Here is a 26,963-nt window from a genome sequence, read left to right on the forward strand (position 1 = left end):
TATATGCAATAATCCCCTTGTATAAGCAAAGTCAGAACAAAGCTGGAATTCAAAAAATTGATACAGAGAAAACAAGGCGCCAAACATCCATGCCACCCAGACTGTTCTGTTAAATGTTTTCTACTTTTCTGTCTTATGCTGAAAAACGAATACTTTGTACTAAATGTTTTGACTAGAAATTAAACAACAGTCTCATGAAGCACAAGCATGCAATGGTAGAAAGGTAATTCCATTTATTTGAGTGCGCATTGGATTTCTTTATTACTGATCTTCCTTTTTTCATGTTATTCCAGCTTTCCTTGCTGTGTTGTAGCCCAATCGTACAGTGTCTCACCAAAAGTTTGGAGGGCAAAGAACAGAACCAATAAAATACTGTTGATGTCATATCAAAATTTCATGTTAAATAGATCAACAAGCATTTGTCACAAAATATCAAAAAATACTTTTAATAAACTACATTAACATACACCTAAGTTAAGAACATGTTTCCTTGTACTGGAAAGTTACCATCTGGGAGATATGTGGTGTTATTAAGATGATGATGATGATGATATGCCATACTACAAACTACAGGTCATGCAGCACTGCACAGCATGACACTGCGCATCAGTGAGACACCAAATTAGAGACAAAATCATAAAGACGTCAAATTAGAAATAACTGCTTTATAAGAAAACATTGTTTCGTAATGGCTGACTAAACTCAGAAGTGCAAAAGAAAAGCATGCTATAACTCAGGGGTTCCTGATGTCAGTCTTGGCGACCCCACATTATGCACATTTTTTGTGCTTTGTCTCATCAAACACAGTTGATTCATCTCAATAACTAATAACCAAGCACCTCGGTGTCTGGGTCAGGTATGGTATTAGAACCAGGACTGATTGGGAACCCCTGTTGTAACTTTTTGTCAGCTACCTAAACCCCTTTCTTTATCATGCCCTTTTAAATTCATCCACTAATGTACATCAAACACTAAAACACAACATAATTTCAGTAAACAGCAATCTGAACACATGCTGATGGCAATAAACAGGAGGAAAGAAAAATGTAAACCATGTTTTCATCCATTCTTCTATTATCTTCAAGTATTGGACTACAAGCATGTCCTCCTTACATTTAATAGTTAACAAGCAAAAGATGCTGGCTAAAACAAAAAATATAGACTTTCATTTTCTCTGCTGTCTTGTAAACCTGGGTGTTGTCATCCAAGTGAACTGTAGTGTGAATATTTATTACTGAAATTTCATTTCTTTTACTGAACTGCTGTATAAAATTAGATGGTCTTTGGGTGCAGTTTTGTGTTGCCATCATTATGCGAACACTGTGACATTTTTTTGCATATAGTCGTATATGCTTGGTGTCCTCAGGTTTGCTTCTTTAGTTTTAGCACTGGACTTGCGATGCTAATGTAGCTAACCAATACTGGAAGCTTATACTCCACTAATTAACATGGCGCTTAACTGCATATCTAAGTTGTCTCAAATCGAGTGGAGTTGTTCAGTAATGTCAAATAGACTTGACTGTGTTTTCTGACACTGTATGACACATTGCTATCTATAAACATTGACAAAAGTATGTTAGCGTAGCTAAAAACAGTAGCTGTCAATCAAAACAATACTTACAGTCCACTGGAAGAGTGCTGACCCCTGATTATGGAGCTAAAGATTTCTTTATCACACTTGAAGAGACTTAAGAGCTAAAGTAATTTTCAGCATACCTTGGTATCATTCCAGTGACCATGTACTAAAAATTCTAAAGAATTGCTGAGCACAGAAATGTCAAACAATCTAAGAAAGCACAGTTCACCTTGTGTCTCAATCTACATCTTGATGGTGAAGGAAAAAACAAAGGGGATTCAATAGTAGTCACATGGTATCTACAATCAATATTGGTCATATGGAGAAGTTAGGAGATTAGTTAGAAATGCATAAAATAAGATAAACACAAAAGTATAGTTATACAGAACAGCAAAACAGTTTAAGGGGCTGGTCGCCTCCAACACAGGCTCACAGCAGAAGCTGCTGAATCAGTGGTCTTTCAAAATCACCAGCAAATCCATATTTTCATCCAGTACCAGCTACCACCTCCTTTGAGCTAACTGACCAATCCATGCACCACTCACAAATGTGTTATTTTGTAACAACTGCTACAAGGTTGTGCAAGCTTGACAGAACATTGGCAAAAAGTCCATTCAACCCAATGTATTTGGGTTGGAGTATAAATTTGTAATACTGATTTTCCAATTTATAATGCTATACTACTAAGCTGCACTATGTTGCTGGTCATCAAAATTAGGCTGCATTACACTGCGTCAAAACTTTATAATTAATAAACCTATAAGTGCAAATTTACTTAGAACACATATTTAATGCATTAACTTACAGTAAACATTAATAAAGCTTTTCTTTCTCCTTTACAGATACCATTTTGGAGATACAAGGTTCTGTTGTTTTGTTCTGACAGCGAGCATGGATAGCTCAGTGCACGGATAGGTGAATTAATTCAGTCCAAAATGTGTTGAGAGTAAAACTAAAACATGGACTGGATGACGCTCCTCAAGAGCTGGCACCCTGAATGAACAGAATCCTAAGTTTGAAAGGAATTAATGTTTTCCAGAGGTCCATTGCAGTGGTCCCTGTGAGTTTGATGCTCTTGAGTTCTTAGTGTCCATAAACAGGTATCTGCTGTCTGCCAGTCTGTTCAAAAGTCCATGGAAAGTGATCGCTGCTGGACGGGGTTGCCATGGCTACGTGCCATGGCAATGTTGCCGCCATGGCCAAACATCTCTCCACGGCTGAAGACCTCTCTGCAGCCGATCTCCTCCATCACCCGCTCCTCCAGCCCATATGCTCCACCCTCCAGCGCATCCCGCAGGCTCTGCATGCTGTGCGTGTGTGTGTGTGCAGCGTGGGGGAGTGAGTGTGTGTGAGGACCGTGGCTGCTCCTCCGGGTGGCAAAGTTGCTGAAGCCTCGGACGCCCTGAACCACAGGCAGGTCATCTGAGCCCTGGGAAAAGTGTTGCACTCTGGTTGCCATAGTGACAGGGGCTGCGCTGCCAGGGGCACCGCAGTGATGCTCATGGATGCAGCGTGATGCAGAGGAGGAGCGACGGAGTTTCTGAAAACTCTCCAACTCCTCAGACAGCTTTGCCAGCTCGTCTGGCACCTCCCGCTCGCGCAGGGAGAAGAGCTCGTAATGAGGAGGCTCCAGGACTTCCTGCAGCTCCGCAGCACTGAACAGATTTTTACGTGCCAACACCTACAGCACACGCAAGCAGGAAAAGGACAGGGGAAATGTCATTATTTAAGTGTTGTACAGGGGCGTTGGGCAACTTTCTGGCAGACCAAATTAAATGTGCTCATTGGTCAAAACAGACAAACAACATCCAGAATGTCCTTTGGGCAACTCTACTGGAGATGATTCTAAATGACTACTTATTAAACATCTAAAACACTTTTTCTAGTTTAGGAGGTTTGCAGCTCTTGTATACATTACTGTTGTATGCAAGAACATTAAAAGCATATATGACAGGTGGTTCCAAACCTCTGAGTGGTAGACAGACCAATTTCATGTCTGTAAATAAAACACTTGGAATTTCCATAAACTGTGCAGCTGCAGCTAATCAGTAATCTAAGACAGGGTGTGGTAGCCCACAGGAAATGTCATAAAATGACCATATTTTATCTGTTCAATGTGTGGAATTATACAGTTTATAGTGGCCACAAAAGAGCAAAAGGCCAAAGAGCAGCTCATCTCACACTATCACACTGATATAAAAATTCAAATGTTCATAAGAGAGTGTGAACTCCAATGGAATTCCCTTGTGAACCTAGAATAAAGTAAATAGATGTGATTATACAGAGCGTAGTCTATTTTCTGTCTGTGAAATGGTTCCTTTCATGAGATTTGGAATATTTATTGACTCATTATGCTACTTGGTGTCACCTTCTTTCTGGGCTGTTTCATCTGCACCATCACAGACAGGATAAGCAGAAGAAGAACCACACCGGTGGACACGGCAATCACTGTGCTGTGAGTCTTACTCATCTGCATGAAAATGCCTTTACTTTTTGTTTCTGAGGTAGGAGACAGAGAGAGAGGGAGAGGGAGAGGGAGAGGGAGAGAGGGAGAGAGGGAGAGAGAGAGAGAGAGAGAGAGAGAGAGAGAGAGAGAGAGAGAGAGAGAGAGAGAGAGAGAGAGAGAGAGAGAGAGAGAGAGAGAGAGAGAGAGAGAGAGAGAGAAAATGATATGATCAGTAGGGGAATTCTGTGACGTGAGTGAACTGGTAAAGAATTCAACAGCATTGCAATTTATAGACGACTAACAGCATTAACTAAGTAAGTACCAATCTGAAGGTAGTAATTCAGCTGTATCAGGTTAGGAATTAAAGTTTATAAACTTTGTGCTCCATTTTTGTGGGCAAATTTACATTCTCATTGAAAATTTACATTTTCAATAAAAGTGGCACAATACCAATTTTTCTTTTAGGATATGAGTGTCAGCCATCCCAATATCAACCTAAAATGTTTTACTTTTGTGTCGTGGGGCCAGACGAGTACACATCTAGGGAGAGCTTATTAACCTTTTGGTGCTGCATTGCATCAAAATTCGTAAGATATAGGGGTACACCCCTCTAAACCAATCAATAACACAACCAAAACAAGCTAGCAGGCAACATGCTATTGCTGGCAAACAGATTTATTTTTCCTTTGCAGGAGTTAATGTTCATTTTTACTGCATGCAAAGTGTTGATGAACACACTATTGCCCCCTACTTTGAGCTCTGTAATGAGGCATTGGACTGGTTTAGAAATTTTATTTGTTCCCTTAATAAGACTACATTTCCAACCACATTTAAACCCAAAATTTTTTCATGGTTGTCCCCCACAAAATTACTAAGTTGTAAATGAGCTATTTTAACTCATTCACACAAGATGAGAATCTAAAAGTACATTATCATGTACTCAAATCATCTTCTACCCCACAGGAAGAAATACACAGCTAACAAGATTACTTTAGTTGCAGGACTATATCAGATTTATTCTTTTTTTCTCCTCATCGACAGGCCTGCACAAAGCCATCCATTTTCATATGTGCGTAGTGGGACCATAAATGACCGTTTTTATAAAACATTTAATATTGATTTTTTTTTATTCATTGGAAACTGACTGATTATACTGATTGTATGATTTGGCAATCATGAAAATATAAACAGTTGCAGTAAAATCACTTTTTATATGTTTTGGATTTCTGATTTGACTGTAGTCATATACACTCTGATTTGATGTCTTTTTTTGGACTACTTATGTGATGTAATAATTTTATAGTCTTGTGAACATGATTTCATGTGCCTCTAACATACAAGCAGTAGCAGCTCATTCCTCTGCTTTATGCTTCCTGCATTGACATATCAGTATAAACCAAGTTTAATAGGAAATTCAACAATGTTTCAAACATTTCTGCAGAATTAAATGATTAGGATGTAAACAAAGCCAATCAGAGTGGTTTGATATGAAATGCTCCTTTCAAGAGAAACTTGAGATAGAACTGTTCACAGTAGTAGTCATAGTAACCAGACATATCAAGTGTCTTCCCTCACAGAAGGCTTTAACATAAAATGTCTCTGGCTACACTCCCTGATACTTGACATGTTGTTTCACAATAGTTCCCAAATAATTTTTTCGTCATTTTATTATCAACATATCATACAAATAAAAACTCTGAATACAATCACTGATCATTTTCGATAGTAAATCACTAGAGTTACGCTGTAGATATTGGAACCCCTGATTCCTATCAATTTGAGTAAGTTTCTCTACAATTAACAATTTCACATCTAAACACTCTGAATGACGTTGTTTACGTCTCAATGACTGAAATATGCAGAAATGTGGAAAAAAATGGTGGAATTCCCCTTTAATGTTGGTTTCATACCAGAAGTGGTGAAATACTTTAGCAATACTGATCCATTAAAATATGCCATGATTGGCTCTGATACTGATCTGATATCTTTAATGTTTTCTCTTTGAGGAGTGATAAATGTTGAGGAAAAAAGTTATTTTTCACTGTCATGTTTTCTGAGCACAATGCTTGGTCCCTTGGCCTTTAAAAGCTCTCCCTTTTTCCTCCGTCTTATGGGTGGCCCTGCCCACCAATACATCCAATCCAGCATTGTCTGCTGATAACGGCTCGGTATGGAAACCTACTGATACTGATATACCATGTTTAAAATTCAAATGTAGAGTTAAAAAGCTTGATGTACTGTTTTCGTTGTCCATTACATCTGTGAATTAACTGTACTTTTCAAAAATAATTAAATAATAAATCTTTGACAGCTTTGCCAGCTCGTCTGGCACCTCCCGCTCGCGCAGGGAGAAGAGCTCGTAATGAGGAGGCTCCAGCACTTCCTGCAGCTCCGCAGCACTGAACAGATTTTTACGTGCCAACACCTACAGCACACGCAAGCAGGAAAAGGACAGGGGAAATGTCATTATTTAAAAAATGGTGGAATTCCCCTTTAATGTTGGTTTCATACCAGAAGTGGTGCAATACTTTAGCAATACTGATCCATTAAAATATGCCATGATTGGCTCTGATACTGATCGGATATCTTTAATGTTTTCTCTTTGAGGAGTGATAAATGTTGAGGAAAAAAGTTATTTTTCACTGTCATGTTTTCTGAGCACAATGCTTGGTCCCTTGGCCTTTAAAAGCTCTCCCTTTTTCCTCCGTCTTATGGGTGGCCCTGCCCACCAATACATCCAATCCAGCATTGTCTGCTGATAACGGCTCGGTATGGAAACCTACTGATACTGATATACCATGTTTAAAATTCAAATGTAGAGTTAAAAAGCTTGATGTACTGTTTTCGTTGTCCATCACATCTGTGAATTAACTGTACTTTTCAAAAATAATTAAATAATAAATCTTGATGATTTAATGATGTGCTGAATTGTTTCCTAAAGACACAATCAAAATGTTGTGAGGTCAGAGATTTATACCGACATTCTTATCAGCTCTACACTGTGATTAATGTGTTAGAGCGCCATCTAGCAGCCACCAAAGACATAGATGTACCTTTACAGTTGTTTTCATCCCAGGGGAAGACACAATTCTGAATGCCATTACACACCAGAGTCTGGTTGATACACATGTTGGTGTCGCAGAAGAAGGTGTTGGACACACATGGAGCTGCAAACACAAAAGTGCAGATATTTTCACAGTTGTGGTGATCTTACAGTGACCAAAACAGACCAAAACATTTCATGACTGGAGGGGCACTAAGACAGAGGATGCACTAAAAGGTCATTTTACAGTACCAATAAGAACCACAAGGTGGACCCATTAGCATTTCACATCAAACCACTCTGAATGACTGACATCTCAATAATTGAATTCTGGAGAAATTTTTGAAAATTCAATTCCTCTTTAAATAAATAAACTAACCTAATATTAGGCTTATAGCTATACATCTGGATAATGTCTGGATAGTACCTGTCCTATGATTTTATTTGCTACAGTGATACATTTTTCAGCATCAAATACACAACCACATTAAAACAAAGTTAAAGAAAACCCAGGTAATGATAGTTTAATAAAAAGACTGACACTCAACAGGAAACATCAGGATTGGAATTATCCATGTTTTGTTCCGTCCTTTCGTGGTTGTGGCAGTAAATACACCTAGAAGATCCTCTGAGGATATTCATTTCAAGTACACTGAAAAAAATGGTTCATGATTCAAATGTGTTGAATGGTTGCACATAAACAAAATGTGTTAAATACATGTTTGATAGAGTTAAAATGTATTTGGTATACATATACATATTTGGTAAAAATGTATTTGGGTACAGATAAAAAAAATATAACCTGTAAACAATACTTTAGTAATGCAAAATATTACTATAATATGGTAATCTGATTATTCTCTTTGCAATTACTTGTCTTTTAAAGTCTATAATTCAATAAAGCCTAGTCAAATTTCATCATGACAATGTTTACTTAACAGAAGGAAAAGTGGAAAAATGCATTGTTTAGCAAAACAAAATGATTACATATTAGTGCAATAATATTCACTCCAGGCTAATTTTTTATAATCGCTGTTTGATAAATCGTGTTTGGTGTGCATTAAAAAAACCCCACACAAATAAATTGCACTCAGTGCGTAAAGGACTTAGGAGCAGTTTTAATGTAATCTTGCTAGTTATCATCCTATGTTTATAATGTATCTGTAATGTGATTACTGTATTTTTTTCTGTAACTATAACAGAACACAATTACCATTGTTGCATCCTGACTACATACTGATGCTATATGTATTGTTATTACCCATGTCTTGTTACATCAACACAACTGTTTTACAGTATACTTTGGTTCTTTGTTTTCAAGTTTGAACAAACAAGGAAGTTTTAAGAGGACTTTAACAATGGAGGAAATGGAAGAGAGACGTTGACAGAGTGCTCACGGTCAGCAAAGGAGGTGAAGAGCATGCGGAATCTGCTTAGTCTGCTCGTCTCATCAGCCCACATTCTGACCACCCCCACGTCGTTTTCAAGTGTGAGGTCATTAGCAACAGTGCTGCAGAACTTGGCCTTCAAGTCCTCAATTGCATTGCTGCCATCGTACACCGCAACAAAGTTCTTCTTACACTCGTTGGAATTCTCTAACTGGTATTCCAGGAAACGAAGGAAGATCTGTGATGAGGAAGAGAAAAGAAAAGTGAGTGGTATAAAAGGGATGAGTTGGAATAAGGAAAAGGAGGGGAGATGAAAAAAACAGTGAGGTCCTGACAGTGGGAGACATCTAAAGTGGGTTACATATACAAACATACACAAGTTTACATAGACATACACAAGTTTATTGCTGTCATATCAGACATTTTCTCAGTTTGAATTTTTTGTTACACCACTTGAAAACATAAGGTGTCGTTAATGTTGTAGACACTTTTCCTGACAAATGGACCAACAGAAATTCCAGACAACTTAATTTTATGAATATCTATTTGCTCCAGTGGAGTAATGATTTACGTGGTTTTGTTATGACAGCAATGTTAAACTTTACATTCAGGGGCAAAGAAGTGGAGCGGGAAGTCCAATAAAGCCTCAGCAACCCTGTTGTTAGGTGGAGCTCGGATGGTCCAGATGCAGTCCACAGCTTCATCAGATTTCACTTTATTCTCCTCTTCCACCTGACTGGATCTGATCAAGCCATCAGGACCAGTTAGCTCAAACTGGCAATCTAAGACAAGCACAGAGAGACAAATAGGCGAGAAAAAGAGGATGAAAAGAGTTTTAGGAAGCTATTACAAAGTACTTTGTGGCTAAAGCACTAAAGCAAGTGATAGGACAATTCATTGCACCATCATCACAAATGATCTGCAGCAGAAACTCACCTCCCTGCAGAGGTCAGTTTCAACCATAACCTTCAACACCTCAATATTAACATCTTCAGAAAACCATAATTAGCTGTGTCAGATTTAGGTTGGAACTGATTTTAACAGGAAAATATAAATCCAGGAGAAGCATCACTTTATCTATAAATATATATTTATATTTTTTTATGTATTTATAGTGTATGAACATCTATATCTAAATTGTAAAATGATAAAGACCTCTGAAATATACTAACTGCCTATTGAAAAAATACTTTGCCAAATGGTAAATCACAGCCTTGGAATGATCTGTTTAAAATAAATGCCACTTGGTTTTACATTTTGATTCCTAACATAATGAAATGGATACATTTTTAAAATATGGAAAAAATGTCCAAACACGTTTTGGGGGCACAGCATACATCTATATCTGTATAGTCAATGTATCGACATATTATAGCATCTCAATTCGTCTCATTCATCAACATTCTCCTTTTTTCTTGCACATTTTCATTTTATTTTCAGTTCATTTTCCACATTGTTTTTGTCAAATAAGAGAACTGAACACCCTGAAAAGAGAGATGGCTGACAATTCAAGATGCTATAGATGCTGTAGAAGTTTAAGACAAATGATATGATAAATTAGGATGAGGGTCCTTTAGCTAAAAAAGTAAACCAAACATAGCACAGCCAAATATAGTACTTAGGCAAACACAGCACAACACATTGATAATTAGTTTATACAACTACAATGAAAAGTGATAAAGTGACGCAATGAATAGATTTGATTTGTATGTCATTTACACACACGCACACACACACACGCACACACATATATTTAATTAAAAGGGAAATCAACATAAAGAGTCAGAGTAAGGTGCCACCACAAGCTGCCAGAACAGCTTTAATGTGTTTCAGCACATCTCTGAAACTGTACTGGAAGAATGGAATACCATTCCTCTGGAAGACATTTCCTCAATTTGTGTTTTGATGATGATGATGGTGAGTACAGTCTAACTCATCAGCCCAAAACTTCCCATAAGTGTTCAATTAGATGGAGATCTGGTGATTTGAAGGCTATATCAGATGATTTACATAATTTCATACTCATCAAACCAGCCACTGACTCCTCATGCTCTGTGGGTGTGATCATTCGAAACATCCCATTAGAAATGTTTCATCATAGGACAAAGGTGATCAGTCAGAATAACTTTGTATTGATTTACAGTGACTCTTCCCTTTAAACTGACCCAAACCATGCCAGCCATATGCCCCCACAGCATAACACAACCACTGGACCCACTGTTTGTACTTAGATAACACACTAATGCACTTATGACCACAATTTCTAACCCTGTTTACTGATGTCTTTTCCATAGATCTCAACGCGAATGTCATTTCAGTCACTGTTTAGTCATGCGGTACACCTATCTGGAAGCATCTATATTCCCTACATACCAAGGTAACAACGCTGCCACACTGTGTTAAAGAATGTACATCACAGCTGAAAACACTTTCTTTAACTAAATGTAACATTAAACAGGTTGTACATGACAAAATTATTAATTTAAGTAGTTGAGGACTGATTGTGTTTACCTGGAATGGGATTTAACAGTCCTCCTATATGGAGATGAAAGTCGGGATCTGTAATTAGAGGGAGACATACATAAAAATAAATATCAATAAATAAATAAAGTATTATTGCAAAGTGACAAAAAGAGCATTGCATGTGTTTACCTATAGGAAATGTGTAATCCACTCGAAAGCCCAATCCCTCTAGCTCCTCATCACTGGTGAATTTGATCCACATGAAGCGCCCTGTGGAGGTGACCACTCCTGGGCTCTGAGATCCGCAGAAACGGTTTATCAGTGGAGAGAAACCAAATGGTCCATCACGGATCTCAATGTTGTCAAATCGACACTCAAAGGATGGCTCGATATAATAATTCTCATCAAACACCAACTGGACTCTCTTCCGTGGCAATGCTGAAAACAGGAGATAAGTTTTATTTCTTTCTTTTTTTTATTATTTGCAAATGCCAGGTTCTCTTTACATTATGTGAATATTTTGAGATAAACAGACCAAAAAGGATGGGCCAAAGTTACTTAAAATTTTATATTGTTTTCTAACAGACAGTATTATGCAAAAGTCTTTGGAGGCCAAGTAAGTGTGTTTTTTGCCAGTAAAATACAAAAAAACTTCAATACACTAATTGTTTTTAAAAAGCTCCACTCCAACCATTGTATGGGTTTGTTAAATTCAGTAGCACATCTGATTTCATTTAATGAAGCATTGATTTGCTAAAGCAGGTATTGGATGCTAACTGTTGAAAGTGTACTCAAGGAAATCTTTGAAAATGGTTAAAGCAGTGGTCTCCAACCCTGGTCATGGAGAGGCACTTTCCTGCAAACTTCCAATCTATACCCCATCAGATGCCCCGTCCCTTACTTAACTGGAATATACACTATATTTCCAAAAGTCATCGCTTGTCTGCCTTCACACGCATATAAACTTGAGTGAGATCCCATTCTTAATCCATAGGGCTTAATGTGATGTCAGCTCACCCTTTGCAGCTCTAACAGCTCCAACTCTTCTGAGAAGGCTTTCCACAAAGTTTAGGAGTGTGTTTATGGGAATTTTTGACCATCCTTCCAGAAGCTCATTTGTGAGGTCAGATACTGATGTTGGACAAGAAGGCCTGGCTTGCAGTCTCCGCTCTAATTCATCCCAAAGGTGTTCGATCTAGTTGAGGTCAGGGCATTGTGCAGGCCAGTCAAGTTCTTCCACACCAAAATCACTCATCCATGTCTTTATGGACCTTGTTTTGTGCACTGGTGTGCAGTCATGTTGGAATAAGAAGGGGCCATCCCCAAACTGTTCCCACAAAGTTGGGAGCATGAAATTGTCCAAAATCTCTTGGTCTGCTGAAGCATTAAGAGTTCCTTTCACTGGAACTAAGGGGCTGAGCCCAACCCCTGAAAAACAACTCCATACCAAACCCCCCCACCAAACTTTACACTTGGCAGAATGCAGTCTGACAAGTACCGTTCTGGAAACTGCCAAACCCAGACTCGTCCATCGATCGACTGATTTCAATAATTTGGATGGATGAGTGGGTACTTTTGGCAATATAGTGTATCTGATCAAGCCAAGACTTGGAAAGAGGTTGATCAGCTGGAGAAGGTGTGGCAAGTTCGGAACAAGGCTCTGCAGCGAGGTAGCTCTCCAGGACCAGGTTTGGAGACCACTGGGTTAAACACACACACACACACACACACACACACACACACACACACACACACACTGAATAAACACTTACTATCCAGATAAATGGCTTTACATGATGTTTTTTCTGAAGCATTTTACAATGGACTGTATACTAAAGCTAGGAATCTCTTTTTGTTTTCTTTACTACTTCATACACACATACACACATTTTAAGCATTAAAAATTATACTTTACTATTTATATGGGCACGTCCTCCTATAATGAATGTAAATTTCAGGCTTGACGTCACTGAGTGATTGAGAATGTAGAAAGAATGTAGAAAAGCAGTGCATGAGAGCATAAAGTACAGAAACACAGTTTTTCTGTGCTTTCAGATGGTCTTGATGCTTTAAATTTACTTGATTCAAATGTTTACATCATTTCAACAAGAAAAAATATATTTAACATAGTTAAATACTCAGTTTGGTCATTCTGTTTAACCACTTTTGGCAATAATTCTATTGTTGTAATATATTTTATTCATGTGGAAATTATGTATACATTTGAATCAGGTAAGCTCAATACATTCCTTTCAGTGTATGCACACACACTGTACTGGTAGAGTGAATAATAATAACAGACTGTGTTAGAGAGGTACATACCCTCAAGGACGTACACACACTCTTTGTTAGGCGGGTAGGTGTTGGGGTAGTTTGGGGAGCTGAATGTTCCGCCGTTACTATCACGTGTCCATGTTCCACAGTGAGACCGCCTGCTTGCTTCAGCCACATTCTGAGACAATGCTGCAAATGCATTCACACACACACACACACACACACACACAAAGTTAATACAGAAACTGTGTACTTCCACATAGATGATACATACAGACATATGCAGAGGTTTTAATAACTCTGTTATTATAAGCAAGAGTATCCACACTTTTGCATATAACTGCATATACACTACCTTTGAAAAGTTTGGAATCAATTTTTAAATTAATATATTTTGTAGTTTATTAGATTAAACTATACATTTTAATAGTGCACAGCTACACAAACTTTCCCTCTTAAATTTTATATACTGCTCTTGTCGAAACAAAAGCTTGTATCTCCAAAATGAAAACTTTATAGGAGAAGGAAAAACCTGCTTTACTTTTAATGTAAATCAATGGAACCAGGCTTTTATCCAAGTCATTCAGGGTCACTTCTTTTAGTCCATTCATGATGAAATTTACACACAATGTAAAAGACAACAGGTGCTTTTAAATTATGTCAAGAGCTGAAAAACATAAAAATTTCTTCGGACAACAGTGATATACAAAGGACATGTACAAGCATAAAATCCTAAAAAGTAGCAAACTAAACATCAATCTCAGTGGCATTTATTTTAAACAGATCATTCCTAGACTGTTTTGCATCCAGCATGCTTTCTGTGTTAATGATTCCATCAGTGAACACAAGCTCACCAACACTACAGTAATAAAAACAGCCCCAGACTTTGATGTTTCCACCTCTGTTTTACAGCACACTTAGTGCAGTCTAGTTGGAATTGTTCTCCAGGCTTTACAAAGAGTCTACCATTAGTTTGCTGTTGGGCTAATAGAGTTTTCCTCTGAAACAAATATAATTCTCTTAAACATTTTATGAAGTAAACTAAAGAACTTCTTTAAACTTTAAAAATCGTCAAAGAGTTAAAGTCTCTGAATACTTTTGGGGGGCACTGTATACAGTACTGTGCAAAAGTCAGAGACTGCACCTCAAAACAGCCACATTTCAGCATCAGGAAAGTGATTCTGGTTGACTGTCTTATATTGAATCTCCTCTGGAATATCTCCTGAAAAATGAATAACTTATACTAAATGGCTGTTTTGACTGGAATTTAAACAAATGAAAAGTGGTCTCTGACTTCTATGTCTGCACAGTACTATATTTTATGGTAAAATTATCTGTGTATTACCATGAAATAATTTCAGAATCCCAAACCTTTTACTTACATTTCCTGTAAAAGATATGGTCAACAGTAATGCACTATATGGACAAAAGCATCGGCACACATCTCTTAATCATTGAATTCAGGTGTTTCAATCAGTCTCAGTGCCAGATGTATATATTAAATGAAGCCCCTAGCCATGCAGTCTGTCTTTGTCACGATTGGCCCCTCCCAGTCCTGTCCATGTGTTCGTGTTGTTTTGGTTTAGCCTATGTACGTTTGTTTTAGTCCAGCCCCCTCATTTCATGACTCTGCCCCTGATTGTGTCCCTTGTCAGCCCTGTTGTATTTAAACCCTGGATTTGCCCTTAATAAATCTCGCTTATCTCCGCATATGCGTCTGCCTCCTCGCCCCCCGTTACAGCCTTTTACAAACATTTGTGAAAGAACGAGTTGTTCTAAAGAGCTTACTGAATTTGAGTGTGGTACTGTAATAGGATGCCCCATTGCAGCAAATCAGTTTGTGAAATTTCATCCATCATAGATATTCCACAATCAACTGTGAGGGTATTATTGGAAATTGGAAGTGTTTAGGAATAACAGCAGCTCAGTCATGCAGTGTCAGACCACATAAGTCACAAGTCACAGTGCAGGGTTGCCGAGTGCTGAGGCGTATAGTGCATAAAAGTTGCCAACGCACTGCTGACTCAACAACTGCAGAGTTCCAAACCTCATAAGGCATCAACATCAGCACAAAACCTGTGCACCAGAAGCTTCATGGCATTGGTTTCCATGGCTGAGCAGCTGCATACAAGCCTTACATCACTAAGCACAATGTCAAGCACCAGATGGAGTGGTGTAAATCACACTGCCACTGGACTCTGGAGCAGTGGAAACATATTCTCTGGAGTGACAAATCATGCTCTTTTATTTGGTAGTCTGGATGAGTCTGGGTTGGTAAATGCCAGAAGAACGCTAACTGCCTGACTGCATTGTGCCTACTGTAAAGTTTGGCGGAGGAGTGATAATGCTGTGGAGTTGTTTAGCAGGGGTTGGCCTAGACCCTTTAGTTCAAGTGAGGGGAAATCTTAATGCTTCAGCAGACCAAGACATTCTGAACAATAGTATGTTGCCAACTTTGTGTGAAAAGTTTGGGGAAGGCCCTTTTCTGTTCCACCATGACTATGCTGCAGAGCGCAAAGCAAGGTCCATAAAGGCATAGCTAGGTGAGTTTGGTGTGGAAGAACTTGACTGGCCCATACAGAGCCTTGAACTCAGTCCTTTTGGGATGAACTGGAATGGCAATTGCGAGCCAGTCTTACTTCACAAATTTTTTTCTGCATGAAAACATTCCCACAGACACACTCCAAAACCTTGCAGCAAATTTCCCAGAAGAGTGGAAGCTGTTACAGCTGTGAAGGTGGGACCAATTTCATATTAATGAATATGGATTTAGAATGGGATGTCATAAAAGCTCTTGTAGGTGTAATGTGGAGGAGTCCTAATACTTTTGTCTATATAGTGTATGTCCAATGCTGAATTAACGCCTAGAGTAAGTCCAGATGGACACAAGTTGAAAAATGTAGGTGTTCGATGTGTGAACAGCAGACATGGACCAACCTTTATCATTCTGAGCCAATGCAAAACCTTCCTCTACCAAGATGATCAGAACCCAAACTGCAAAATAGGAAAAACAAATGCATACATTTTACAGAAAAGTTTCATTTGGACACATATACGGGAACACACAACACAGATCACATTCTTTAACGCTTCATGTTTCTACTGGAGCTTCATTCCGCATGTGGACTGAGGGAGCTGTCCGTTCAGCACCACACAGAAAAACTTAACTAGGCCAAGGTGGGAGGAACTGCTTATATCTACTCATTTATGTGTACTTAAACATTCTGATGGGCTTATGTTTTTCCACATCAAATTAATATTTCCTTGTTTTGGATTTAATATAATTTTGCTCAGATGATGAGAGCATCTCTAATGATTTGTTGTTGCTCATTTCTAGCCTTAGATTTAGACCTAGAGGGACACAAAAAGAGAAGAATACAACCTAAAACACTTCCTGTGCTGATGCTAGATGTACTAAGAGGTTCCACTGCAGTTATATAGGAGGAGTTTTTTGAGCTGATACTTTTGTGCTTTTAATGAACTTTAATGAATATTACAGGCATGTAATATTCAACTTTAATACCATTTCCTCAGGGTTTGGGCATTCACCCACCGATCCACCAACATATCATGTCATATCATGATCAGCCTGGTGTTAGTGCTTGTTCATAGGAAACTCTTCAGCATTGCATTCACTCTTACAGTGGTCATTTGTGCCCATCGGGACTTGTATGTTAAACGTCCATTGCCATTCTGCAGTGTTGTTGATTGAGTGATTAAGAATGTGACAGAGTGCTCCTTAAATGTGCAGCAGAGAGCAAGAGAGAGAGAGAGAGAGCGACAGCCAGACAGAGATTGAAGCAGAGACAGATTGTTTTTACATCTGTCGTCATAAGATCACTACGTATGCACATGCACGCACACACACTTGTAGTGAGATTGTAGTACAGATGGGGCACACAAACATAAACATACAAATACATTCAGAAATCTGGTTTTGCCAGTGAAGCTTAAACAGCAACCTGTAAAAAACTTAAGTAAAATATACACCACGTAACAGCATCTATACCACAGATACAGTAAACCACCGGACAAAGGCAGGGAATGATACACATCTACTAACTTTAAAACTGTTCAATACTTGGTAAGCAAGTATACAATAAAACGCCACTGTACTTCACTTTTACACATTTGTGCCTAGCTGCAATTTTTAAAAATATTGTGTGAATCAACACTGGGTAGTGTGTGGCACATCATTAGAGATATATTAGATATTTATATTATGTATTATTAGATATTATATAGTTATATTTCATGCTGTGGATGTTAATATGTTCTGCTGGGTCAACAAGGTGCTGGATATCAAATCAAGTGGTATTTATTTAAATTGTTTACAAAGTATTCTTTACACTTTTTTGTCAAACGTCTGCAGGCCTGCATCTACAATGTCTTCTGTATTAATGATGCCATCAGTGAATGCAATCTCACCAAAGCTATTTTAATAAAAACAGTCCTAGACTTTGATGTTTTCAACTCTGTGGTTTACAGTAGGCTCTGTGCAGTCTGTTTGGAATTATTCTCCATGCTTTCTTCACACAAAAGTCTACTATCAGTTTAATGTTGGGCTAAAACAAATACACACACACATTTTCTAAGCCGCTTCTCCCTCAGGGTCGTGGCTAAAACAAATATAATTCTCTTAAACATTTCACAAAGTAACCTAAAGAACTTATTTAGTTTACAGATGGTTTAATTGTAAAAGTCTCCAAACCCTTTGGGGATACTTTACACTAGAAATATATTAGATATTTATATGATATATTATCAGATATTACATATATATTTTATATTGTGGATGTTTATATGATTTGCTGGGTAAACATATCATTTAATCATCAAGGTGCTCTGTCTCTGTCCCTCTCTCTCACCTGCCTGCATCTCCACCACGTGTCCAAGAATGCCACCTCTTGACCTCTTGCTGTTGTCCTTTAGGGAAAACAGCTGTTTACATTTCAGCTGCAAAAAGCTGCTGTAGTTTTCTCACAGCACGTCGAAATTCTGCGAATAAAAAATTCGAACGATAATCCATCTCCAAAAACACCTAAACCCAAACCTCCTAGTGAAGCATCCTGAATATGGACGAGAAGTTTCCAGAGCCGTGTTCGCACAGCAGTGATGGGCTCCTCGTCAGCAGACGGTGAGACTGAAGGGCGGAGTGGAGACGGAGTCCAAACACTCTGATATTTTACTCAGCCGAGTTCCAACAAGCTCCGCCCCTAGTCTAGTATTGGCTGTTAATAGAAAGCTCCTGCGCTACGATTGGCTAGTAGCTCAAATTTAAAAGCAATCCACTTCTAGTGAGAATAAACTAAGAGCCAATCGAGGACGCAGGAGGCTGGGCTGTCGAAATACGGGCGGGAAACGTAATAACCGTTTGAGGACCTGCTCGAGAAAACGCACAGCACCTCGTTGGCTGATCATCAGATACATGATATTTAAGGATATTACTGATAACTATGTCTATATACAGTACAAGTTTCCACTAAAACTAAAAGAAGGCACTTCAGGTACTAAATAATGGCTTACAAATCTTTGACAGACATTCTTACATACATGTGCTGATGTATGCTAATTAACACCCAATAATATACAGTTTTCTTCTCCGCATATGTATATGCTGCACAATAGTCAGAGACCACTCTTTGTTTATTTAAAGACCCCCTGCCCTCAAAAATGTTTTTTTCAAATGGTTAACTCTTATTAGGGGTATATAGATTGATGTTTGTATCAGTTGTTTCTATTCTGCAGTCATATTTTTCAATTGATAACAGTTCTTCCCAGAACATCTGAGAGAAAAAAAAACTATTTGTGGAGTGTCATGTAGCAGCTCACTAGTAAGCTTCAACCTATCATGGTCCAATATACTAAAATATGCTAATAAGAGGTTGTGTGAGGCCACATGACCAGAGCCAACGCCACAGCGCCGCTGAGAGACATGGGAAGAGTCATGAGTCCGCACTGCTGGTGCCTTCAGCCTCAGCTGACTCTAATTAAGGGCTGCATGAACACCTGAGCCAAGAGGGAGAGAGAACCAGTTGCTTCTCCTCATTGGCTCAGCCCTCACATCTCATAGCAACACTGCCAGGACGAAATTAAGGCGAGATTCTGGAGGCCATGCTGCTAGGTGCTTAGCACTAGAATCTAGTGTAGGCTTAGCAAAAAAGCCTAACTGTCTTTAATCACAAACACGTTACCATGGCTTATTGCAGCCTCACTGATAGTAGAGAATAAAGACTCAAATTTGAGCAGGTAAGTCGGTGTTCTGTGTGTGGAGATACTAACTTAAGCTACTTGATTCATATCCTTGTTAGCACCAGATGCTAATGTTATCTTAGTGTGAAAGCTAAATAATATGCAAATGTCTTAAATCTGAGTGAGTGAAACTGAGCAACTAGAGCTGGTGTAACAGAGTGATGGTTAAAGTTGCAGTGGGAGTTTTCTTTCAGGCAATGGTATATAAAAATATTTACCAGTTCTTTATTCAACATGTAACAACATAACCCATGTTATAATCCTGTGTTTCATGTTGAATAAAGAACTGGTAAATATTTTTATATACCATTGTCATGGCCAAAAAAACTATTAAAATGGCATAGCAACATCCTTAAACCTCAAAACCTTAAAGATCTATAAATATGCAAAATTGCATAAACAGTAAATGCCAGCTTGCTGCGCTGTTTCTAAACCTGCCCCCTCTCCCCTCTACTGGTGTTCTGAGAACAAAGGACTTTCCACTCCAGTGTCTAGATCTCAAGATCACTGAATGAGTTTGGGATTACTTGGATTATGAGAAGCAAAAACTGCAACCAACTTCTAAGACTGAACTTTGGAAGCTATAATTAAAGCAAAGAGTGAACACACTTGGTATTAAAAATGATCATATTTAGTTTGAGGCTTTTCGTAACTATTACCTATGTTTTCTGCTTTTCCTGACACTGAAAAAATGAATAACTTGTACTTGATGGTTTTGATACACGATGGGTGGTCTCTGACTGCACATATGATGTGTGGTCTGAAAATAAAGATGTTATAAATTAATTTTTTTATTTATTAATAATAATGCTAATAGCCACTTTGTTGTTAAACTAACTACCAACCAGCTAAATAATTAAAAAAAAACATTACAAAAATCATGACAACACAGCAATAACAAAAAAAGTCTGGAGCCTGTGGTCTGATTGATGTGGCAGTACTGCAACGGCCAGATGACTCAGTCATAACCAGTGCAAAAAAGAATTGGACTAAATTTCAGAGATCCTCTGCAAAAAGGTTCCAGACCAAAAAGGTTTTTCCCTCTTGCGGAAGCCAAAGACAGTGGAAGAATCCTTAACTGGTTATAAATGGATTTTTTTTTTCTTTTAGGAGTGTGCTGTTAGTACAAAGACAGAAACGGCACTCTGTCTGACACATTAAATCCACCCTTCCTGGAAGCTAATATAATTAGCCTATTCATAAATAACTTACGCTGCAACTGTAGCAGTGAAATGTTGCACATTTGCAATTCAAATAAAGTAAACTCTCTGCTTTCATCTCTGACAGAAGAGCCAAGTCCATCACCTGAGAATAAAGCCTTGTCACAACACAAAGCTCCCTCAACTTCACTCTCTTCAGCAATCTGAAATCTGTAAACCAGTATACAAGTCAGTCTGAGCGACTCTGTCTTTAGACTCATTATGATTCTGACTTATGCATACATGGTGAATTTAAACAGCACACACAGCAGACATGCAAATGAAGCAGCTCAGTGCAATGAAACATGCAAACAAATGGGTTGTGGTTTAATTCCCATATAGATGTAAAACTGTCATTTTCATTACAAGGTTTAGATGCTTATGTTATAGCTACAAGGGGAACGGAGGGAGGAAGCTGCACCATAAGGACAAGAGGAAAATGAATTCAGTCCCTCTAATCCTCACATGACTTGGACCATAGAATGCTGTGGACTTATTTTATGGATTAGAAACACTTTTTTTTTTTTTCAGAGCTGGATTCAGCTATGACATGTATTAAAATATGGACATCGAGATTGTTGTCAAGATCCTAATATTATACCCCAATATAGATAGATGGATGATAATCTGTAGCATTAATTCACTGGAAAAATAGCCCCAGACCATTATTGCCAAACCCTTTACCATTGGCACTGTGCATTACAGTAGGTATAGTACTCCTGGCATCTGCCAAGTCCAGATTCATCCAACAGGCCACCAGATGCATGATTCCTTGGCATTACGCAGTGGCTTGACTACGGACACCTGTTAGGTAACAATGGGTGTGCCTGAAACACCTGAACTCAATAATTATGAGTGGTGTCCACATACATTTGGCCATATAGTGTAGAAAAATACACAACTTAAAAAGAGCTAGAATGAGAGTGATAATGAAAGATAAAGCCAGCCAGCCAGAATGTGAGAGAGATAAGGAAAGCTAAAGAAAGACAAATAGACAGATACATACATTAGTAGATAGACAGATAAATAGATAGATATGTAGATACAGAGTAAGTATTCACACACAGTAAATAATTCATGTCATTCCATTTTCTTTGTCATTTAATGGTGAGACTACACAGAGTGTGTGTGTGTGTGCGCGGTGGGGAGAGTGAGGGGACGGGACCAGACCGTCTTATAGAATCTGGTGATTTGAGTTGATCTTACTCGTCTAGTCAAGTGTAGGAGGATTAAGAAGAGAGTAAAATCTTTTCCTTAATCTGCTGCCTTTCTGTCTTCCTTTCTACAAATAAAGAGGAAAATAGAGAGAGAGGGGGGAGAGATAGAGAGAGGATGTGCTAGTCTCTTTGCTGTCCAAAAAACTCTGAGTGCTGACTTCATTTGGAACTCCTCATTTTTGTGAACAGTGGTATTTTTAAATAAATGTGTTTTTTAATTACTAAATGATATGTTAGTTTTGCTGCTAACACCATCAGAAGAGCCATCACACACAGCGACAATCAGACATTTAACTTAACTTTAAAAAATTAAAATGTTAAATTTTGAGGTTTATATGTTTCATACATAATGCTGTTTGCTCTGTAAGTGCAGCAAGAAGTAGTACATGAGCGTATGTGTGAACACGTTCTCTCTCTCTTTCCCTCACTCTCTCTCTGAGTATTAAATCCTTGTGAAACTCAAGGTTCAATGAAGCAGGGGCTTATACCAGGGGTCTTACATTCTCCAGATTAATCAAAAGCATCTTATCCTGTTTTTATTTCACCCACCCAGTTACGCTGACATAACCTTGATACATCAACATACATAAGCACACAATGTCAGAAATATTGGATACACAAAATCGAGCTACTGGAAGGACACAGACCAGCTGTGTCACCAAATGTACTAAAAAACATGATAATATTAAAACAGCAACAAAAACAATATCTGACATACATTTCCTAAATAAAACTGCAATACTTCTGAGTTAGCTGTGTGGTTGTGTCTGACCTTCAAGGTTAAATCCATGAAGAAGTCCGGATTAATTTGTCATCTGACAGAACATACCACTCATGTGCATGTAACACATACGCACCACCCCCCCCAATCCCCTGGCTCTGAGGCCAGAACCTTCCTTATGCCACCTATGCTTTAGAACATGCAAAAAATGACTGAATTGTGTGAGAAAGTTTTCTTTTTTGAAACTTCACAGCAGTATTATGACTCCATGGGAATAGTGATGGATGTAGGACAGAGAGAGAAAGAGAGACAAATATGTAAATAAAGACAGGAAGCAAGAGGGAAAACGAGAGGAGAAAAAAGGAGAGAAGGTGAAGAAGGAAAAAGAAAAGGAGAAAAACTGATTGAGAGAAATAGAGAGGGAAACTCGGAGAGAGGGGAAAATAAAGAGAAACAGATAGTGGGGGTAAACTCTGGGAACTGATGGCATGGGGCCCACGGCTAGCAGATACTGACTATAAATCCATGACATCAGACAGTCCATTACTCTCCTTCTTATTCATAATACATTTCTTCAACAGTAACTATTTTCTAACAGACCCTTCACAATCTGCATCACATTCAATAAAATTCTTAAACAGGTAGTTTTGATGGAAACATTTAGGCTAATGTTAGATGCTATTGGTTGGAGTGGCATGCATTGAAAGTATTAACTTGTTTGTGAACTTGTTAACAACAGTGAGTAAAATTACAGGGTAATTTTTTTTTTTTATTAACAGCTTTTTTTTCTTTCATTTTTTGCTTTAGTGTCCAAACATCCTGGTAATGCTACTGAACAATGAAGAAGGAATAAGAGAAAGAAAGAAAAAGAGAACAAAGAAAGAAAGAAAGCAAGCAAGCAAGAAAGAAAGAGAAAGAAAAAGATTTGCTTTGAATGGTACTTTGGCTGACAATATCTCATGACTTATGTTACTTTTCCCTGTGAAAGCAGATATTCTGTCCTCTACGAGCAGCTGTTTGAATCTGTTCTGAGTGTGGCAGACACTTTAGCAAATCTCTCAACATCACTCTCCAGGCTAAAAGTAATCTCAGAATATCTGAACACTATCAGCAGCACAACTTGCACTCCTGCGCACACGCACACACAAGGCACACACACAGAATTCTCTTTGGCTAGCACAAGCTTTTCATTTTCTTAAAGTTGTGTGAAATTCCTTTTTTTTCTCCAAGTAAGTCCATTAAGATTTCAGCAGACTGATGAAAATACAGACCTTTTCTTGCCCAAATCTGTGAGTTGTCCCACTGATTCACTGTGTTGCCAACTTCACTGTTATAGTAGGGCAAGCATTTACTTAGTGAGGGGGTCAACACTGAATACACTCAAAGTAATTGCAAATTAATTGCAATCTAAGTGGCTCATTACAGCACTCCCTCAGCTCTGTGAGTTTGTGCAGTCTATAACTTTGTTGCTGAGCTGTTGTTCCATTTCGCAAGAATAGTACTTACAGTTGACCAGGGCAGATCTAGCAGGGCAAAAATTTCACTTGGCAAAAGTGGCATCCTATGACAGTGCCATGTTTAAAGTCATTGTGCTCTTCAGTGCAACCCATTCTACTGGCACTGTTGTCTACAGAGATTGCATGTGCTTGATTTTACACACCTTACACAGCAATGGGTGTGTCTATAGCAGTTTAGTTTTGATCAATCACATGAAAGCCACAAGGAGCACTTTAGCCTGGCCTGCTTTTCAAATAAGTGCGCCCAATCAGAACAAATGTCATTTATATATTTCACTCTTAAAGGCACAGCAGCAAAAAAGTGGACTTTATAAGATGAAAAAAATAAATGTAGGATGCACTATGTGGTCTCACACTCTCATTACCGTGATTTTTTTTGTCCCTTGGTATTAGATCATAAAACTCTTTTTAAAGAGAGGTATATGTGCATATGAGAGACAAGGCTGTTGATTATTAGGTAGGTCAGTGGTTCTCAAACTGGTTCTCGGGACTCCCCAGATGGTCAGTATTTTTGCTCTGCCAGCAGCTCCCATCATGTAGGAATAGTGCAAAAATGAGGACCATCTGGGAGGCCCTGAGGAACGGTCTGAGAACCACTGATGTAGGCTATTCCATTATTAGCTGTACCAAAAGCAGTAGTGGCTACAGCACATGTGTCATGCGCCAGGACACTCACTGTCCACAGTAGATTACAAGTCCCTCACTTTCAATAATTTACTTCTTCAAATTAATTTGATCTTATCCATTATCTTATCCTCATCAGTGGAATAATCTGTTAAATAAGACACTGTGTCACAGATACTGTAATTAAAACAGTGTTTATTTGAAAGATTTTGAAGTAGCACAGTTTTTTTAAGTTTCTCTAATTTAGCATTCACTCAGAACTCTGCAGTCTGTTAAGGTCAGCTCAGTCACACAACTGAGAGAGAGAGAGAGTGTGAGAGAGAGAGACCTTTGCTGCTGTCTCAAAATCACCCTCCCTTCCTCTTGACACAGATGTTTCCAATCATCCCTGGGTATTTACTCTCTCTGCCAAAACCTCCTCCTAAAACAACACAGAGAAATGGGGAGAGAGGGGGAGAGAGAGAGATGAAGGGATGTAGAGTGTTAGGACTGATCTGAGCCTCATCTCTCCCAATCACTCTCATTACACAACCACACACATCCTCTCTGCTCTGGAGTTACAGCTCCACAAACCAGCAGAATCAACAGAGGGATTAAGCAGGAAACAGGGGGAAAAGAGTAGTTTGGAAGAAAAAAAGGCACAAAAGCAAACCAGTCAAACATGGGAATTGTTGAAATCCAACAAGTGGGGATTTTTTGTTGTGCGCTATTGAGAAAAAGCTCTTTATCTCCACCTGGTGGACACTCGGATCATTTTGCAGCTGTCAGTGCAGAGTAAACACTTAAGGAAGTGAAATGTTGTGTATCAATGTTGCACATTTAAAGAATGTTTACAATATATAGCAGTTTAAAAACAAATAAGGAGAAATCACATGATCTCACAGTGCTGGTGGTTTATTGAAATAAGATATAATTTTGCATTAACAAAGTTAATAACTCATGTTTCCTGAGTGCTAGTAGTGTCTTACAAACCTCACATGACTTGCTTTGAGTGGACCATTTAATTCTCTTAAAACATTATTTTAACACCAGAGAGAACCTTACAATATGTTGTATTGACTAGACACAATCCATATTTCCAGAATGGAGAGTACTTTTATATATTATTTCAAAGAAATATGACGCTCTTAAGTTGTGGGTGCCTTAAAGCAATGTTCACCAACCCTTCTCCTGGAAATCTATGTTCCTGCAGAGTTTAGTTCCATCCTACATCAAAAATGCTGCCTCCTTCTTACTAATGCATCTAATTCATTTTTCTTACTCCTTTCTAATGCATCTTCTTACTAATGCAACCACAGTCTGCCACACCTGCTCCAGCTAATTACCTTCATCAGAAGTCCCTGATCGGCTAAAGCAGGCGTAGCAGACTGTGGTTGGAATCAGACTCTGCAAGACAGTAGATCTCCAGGACCAGGGTTGGTGGGTGCTGCCTTAAAGAGATACCTTTTGAGATGCTATTCTTTGGGGTAAATAACTGAGGGGAACGCTGAACCCCCCCAACCCCCCCACCCCAAGAGCTATCTAATGAGGAAGAATGCCAGAAAGTCAGATATAATATATGAGTAGCTTTATTGGAGGAAATTTGATTGTACGGTGTATTTCTATGATGCATGCTGGGTATCGTAGTGACAGAACATTAATGGACGAAAATGCAAAAAAGCCTACAAAAAATCACGAATTCTGTCAAACCGATGAGGCTGAAGGATGCTTAGCGTGGCATTATGTTACAAATAACACTGAATGTTAGTTTAAGGTTTGGATGTCCCTTTATTGAAGTGCACAACACAGAAAAAAGAAAGGATAAGAACACAAGCACATCTCAGTTTTATAGGGATTAGGCTGTATTATGATTGATCAATCTTGCAAAAATATCAGTAAAACTGAAAAAGCAGTGCGAATATCACGCTATACTCGACAGATCATCCTGCACTGCTATCATATAACTAAGGCTGAAAGTTTTGCGCCCGTCTGATCGCAGCATTATGGGCGTGCAGCTCTAGCACGCAGTGCTGAGCATGACTGTACTGTCAGCGGTCATCTGGTATGAAGTCTTTGCCTACTTGTGCAATGACAGCAGCAAAGTGGAAAACCACAGTCTCAGACTCACCCAAAAATGGGCTCCAGGGCGCTTCTGGTTCAGATGGAATATTGGAAGTAATGGAAGGGAAAAACTTCATTTTCAGAAACAGCTCCAGTCTGTCTCCCCAAAGTGCATTAGCAGTAATTCAGCCTGACACTTTACC

At 38.6% G+C, this 26,963-nt stretch overlaps 1 protein-coding gene and 1 long non-coding RNA gene across 4 annotated transcripts; one reads left to right on the plus strand and one right to left on the minus strand.

Annotated features, from left to right (window-relative positions):
* neto2b (neuropilin (NRP) and tolloid (TLL)-like 2b) lies at positions 1 to 26,916 on the minus strand. Of its 3 annotated transcripts, XM_017718140.2 has the most exons (11): positions 18,244 to 18,335; positions 18,059 to 18,116; positions 16,128 to 16,184; positions 13,239 to 13,379; positions 11,106 to 11,354; positions 10,965 to 11,012; positions 9,108 to 9,235; positions 8,463 to 8,691; positions 7,076 to 7,189; positions 3,945 to 4,075; positions 1 to 3,257 (listed from the first exon to the last, which is right to left on the minus strand). In XM_017718140.2, the coding sequence occupies exons 2-11, from the start codon at positions 18,066 to 18,068 to the stop codon at positions 2,700 to 2,702; spliced, it is 1,665 nt and encodes a 554-aa protein (XP_017573629.1). In that variant the 5' UTR covers positions 18,069 to 18,116; positions 18,244 to 18,335; the 3' UTR covers positions 1 to 2,699. The 3 variants fall into 3 exon arrangements, with proteins under 3 accessions (XP_017573629.1, XP_017573469.1, XP_017573546.1); XM_017717980.2 differs by lacking the exons at positions 18,059 to 18,116; positions 18,244 to 18,335 and adding an exon at positions 26,828 to 26,916; XM_017718057.2 differs by having other exon boundaries at positions 18,059 to 18,328.
* LOC119263726 lies at positions 8,548 to 11,239 on the plus strand. The gene is made up of 3 exons (XR_005130485.1): positions 8,548 to 8,716; positions 10,748 to 10,830; positions 11,112 to 11,239. It is a non-coding gene; the product is annotated as an uncharacterized LOC119263726 (long non-coding RNA).
* Positions 26,917 to 26,963: the final 47 nt, after the last annotated feature.

This window comes from Pygocentrus nattereri, chromosome 7, assembly GCF_015220715.1.
Source record: "Pygocentrus nattereri isolate fPygNat1 chromosome 7, fPygNat1.pri, whole genome shotgun sequence".
NCBI classification, from domain to species: domain Eukaryota; kingdom Metazoa; phylum Chordata; class Actinopteri; order Characiformes; family Serrasalmidae; genus Pygocentrus; species Pygocentrus nattereri.

Coding starts and splice junctions, on each gene's coding strand:
- neto2b (XM_017717980.2), bottom strand. CDS start 26,897: ATGAAGTTTTTCCCTTCCATTACTTCCAATATTCCATCTGAACCAGAA. Junction 13,380..16,127: donor ATTGGCTCAGAATGATAAAG/GTTGGTCCATGT, acceptor ATGCATTTGCAG/CATTGTCTCAGAATGTGGCT. Junction 8,692..9,107: donor GAGCTCCACCTAACAACAGG/GTTGCTGAGGCT, acceptor TCCTCATCACAG/ATCTTCCTTCGTTTCCTGGA.